This window comes from Cebus imitator, unplaced genomic scaffold (assembly GCF_001604975.1).
Source record: "Cebus imitator isolate Cc_AM_T3 unplaced genomic scaffold, Cebus_imitator-1.0 Scaffold51, whole genome shotgun sequence".
In the NCBI taxonomy this organism is placed as follows: Eukaryota; Metazoa; Chordata; class Mammalia; order Primates; family Cebidae; genus Cebus; species Cebus imitator.
The window spans coordinates 10,564,712-10,566,475 of NW_016107366.1; the positions used below are offsets into that span (position 1 = coordinate 10,564,712).

Below are 1,764 nucleotides of genomic sequence, written 5' to 3' on the forward strand. Positions count from 1 at the left end.
AAAAAAAAAAAAAAAAAAAAGGATACTCCCCCCACCTCTGGACAGAGGGCATTCCCTCGACAGAAAAACCCGCCTCTCCCTGTCTCCTAACTTGAGGTACAGCGCTCCCTTCCCGTCACCGACTGCTTAGCAATCACCTCGAGCCCTGGGGCAGGGGCGGGGTGTCAGGTGCCTTTACCCGACTTGTATGGGCTTGCCTGACGGTTACTTACCGGTTACCACTCCGCCGCAACTGCCGCCTTGCTGGTTTCCCTGCTTGGGACACACACGGAATGCAGAGGATCGCCCCCGGCGGCCAGCCCCTTGCCGGGGTCCCAGCAGCCCCCAGCCACGCCCCTCCGCCGCAGCCCGCCGCCCCCCGAGCCACGCCCCCGCGCTCACCCGCAGTCCGGGGCCGGGCACCAGCGGCAGTCCGGGTCAGAGGCCAGGTAGCGGCGCAGCATGAACTCCTCGTACTTGTGCATGAGCGGCGGGTCGGCTAGCAGCAAGCGGATGTCGTGCGGGTTGAGTCGCTCACTGCACTCGGGGCAGCTGATGGGCACCCTGCTCTCGCTGATCTCCAGGCGCAGGTAGTGGCGGAGGCAGTCCCGGCACGAGCGGTGCGGACAGCTGAGGAGGCGCGGAGCCCGCTCGGGCGGCAGCCGCACCAGGCACAGCGGGCACTCCACCTCCTCCGAGCCCGAGCCGCCGCCCTCTGCCGCCTCCTCATCGTCTAACCCGGGCTCCGCCGCCGCCGCGGCCTCCGCCTCGGCCTCGGCGGCCGGCTCCGCAGGCAGCGCTTCGGGCGGCGAGGCCTGGGCCGCGGCAGGGGCCGGGGCGGGTGGCGGCGGAGCGGCCGGGGGCGGCGGTTCGGCCTGCGGCTTGGCCCGGGCGCGGCGGCCGCGGGCCGAGGCGGAGAAGACGCTGTGGAAGGTGAGGCGCCGGCGCCGGCCGCCGCTGCGGCACTTGGGGTCGGGCGCGGCCGCATGTAGGGATGTGGAGCGCGGCGACTCGGAGTCCTTCTCGGAGCCCATGGCCCACAGAGGCCAAGGGGCCAGGGGCGCCCAGCGCCGCCACAGCTCCCGCCTCAGTGCCCCTCAGCCGGCGCCCGGCCGCCGCCGCCGCCGCCGCCACAGCCTTAGCAGCCCTCCCGGAGATAGGAGCCGAGCGGCAGCGACGAAATGGTTATAAAGCCTCCGCCCCGCGCTGCCTACTGCGCAGGCGCTTCGCCCAGACACCTCACAACCCCAGCGCCCCGGTCGAGGGGTGCGCTGGGCGGGGCCGAGCGGGGTGGGGCCGGGAGAGCTGGGGCGGAGCTCCGTCTCCTGCTGGTCAGGTGGTTCCAAGGCCGCCATATTGCGGAGACTCTGAGCGAGCCTGGCCCAACTGCTGTCCCTGGTCTCTGCCCCCAATTCCTTCACCCCGACTCCCATCATTCCCAAGGTGGACTTTTTGGTTCCCCGTTCTTCACAGGTTGACTGCCACTTCCAGTAAATGATGGGTCAGTTAACATTATTTATAAAAAGCAGACAAGGGTGGATTAGATGGTGACTCCCAACTGGTCTGTCTTCCAACATTTCTGTTTATTGGATTTACAGAATAAAGTCCAAATGTCTTAGTCTAGCATTCAGTGTTATGTATTTAATAAAGTCTTTGTATATAATAAACCATTTCTAGGCTCACCTACCATTCCATTCTGGTGTCTTGCTTACTTCCCAGACTTGTGGAAGAAGACCCAGCGTTTTCTTGCCTGGCAGTGCCTTTGCCTTTTTCTAGTTCCCTACT

At 65.4% G+C, this 1,764-nt stretch overlaps 1 protein-coding gene across 5 annotated transcripts in view; it reads right to left on the reverse strand.

Moving 5' to 3' along the window:
- RNF19B (ring finger protein 19B) overlaps nucleotides 1-1,562 on the reverse strand; it is a 34,551-nt gene extending 32,989 nt beyond the window's left edge. For all 5 annotated transcript variants that reach the window (XM_017527971.1, XM_017527974.1, XM_017527972.1 and 2 more), the window contains exon 1: nucleotides 382-1,562. In XM_017527971.1, coding sequence (XP_017383460.1) covers nucleotides 382-1,013 — 632 coding nt within the window. In that variant the 5' untranslated portion in view covers nucleotides 1,014-1,562. The remainder of the gene's footprint in view (nucleotides 1-381) is intronic.
- Between the last annotated feature and the right edge of the window lie 202 nt (nucleotides 1,563-1,764).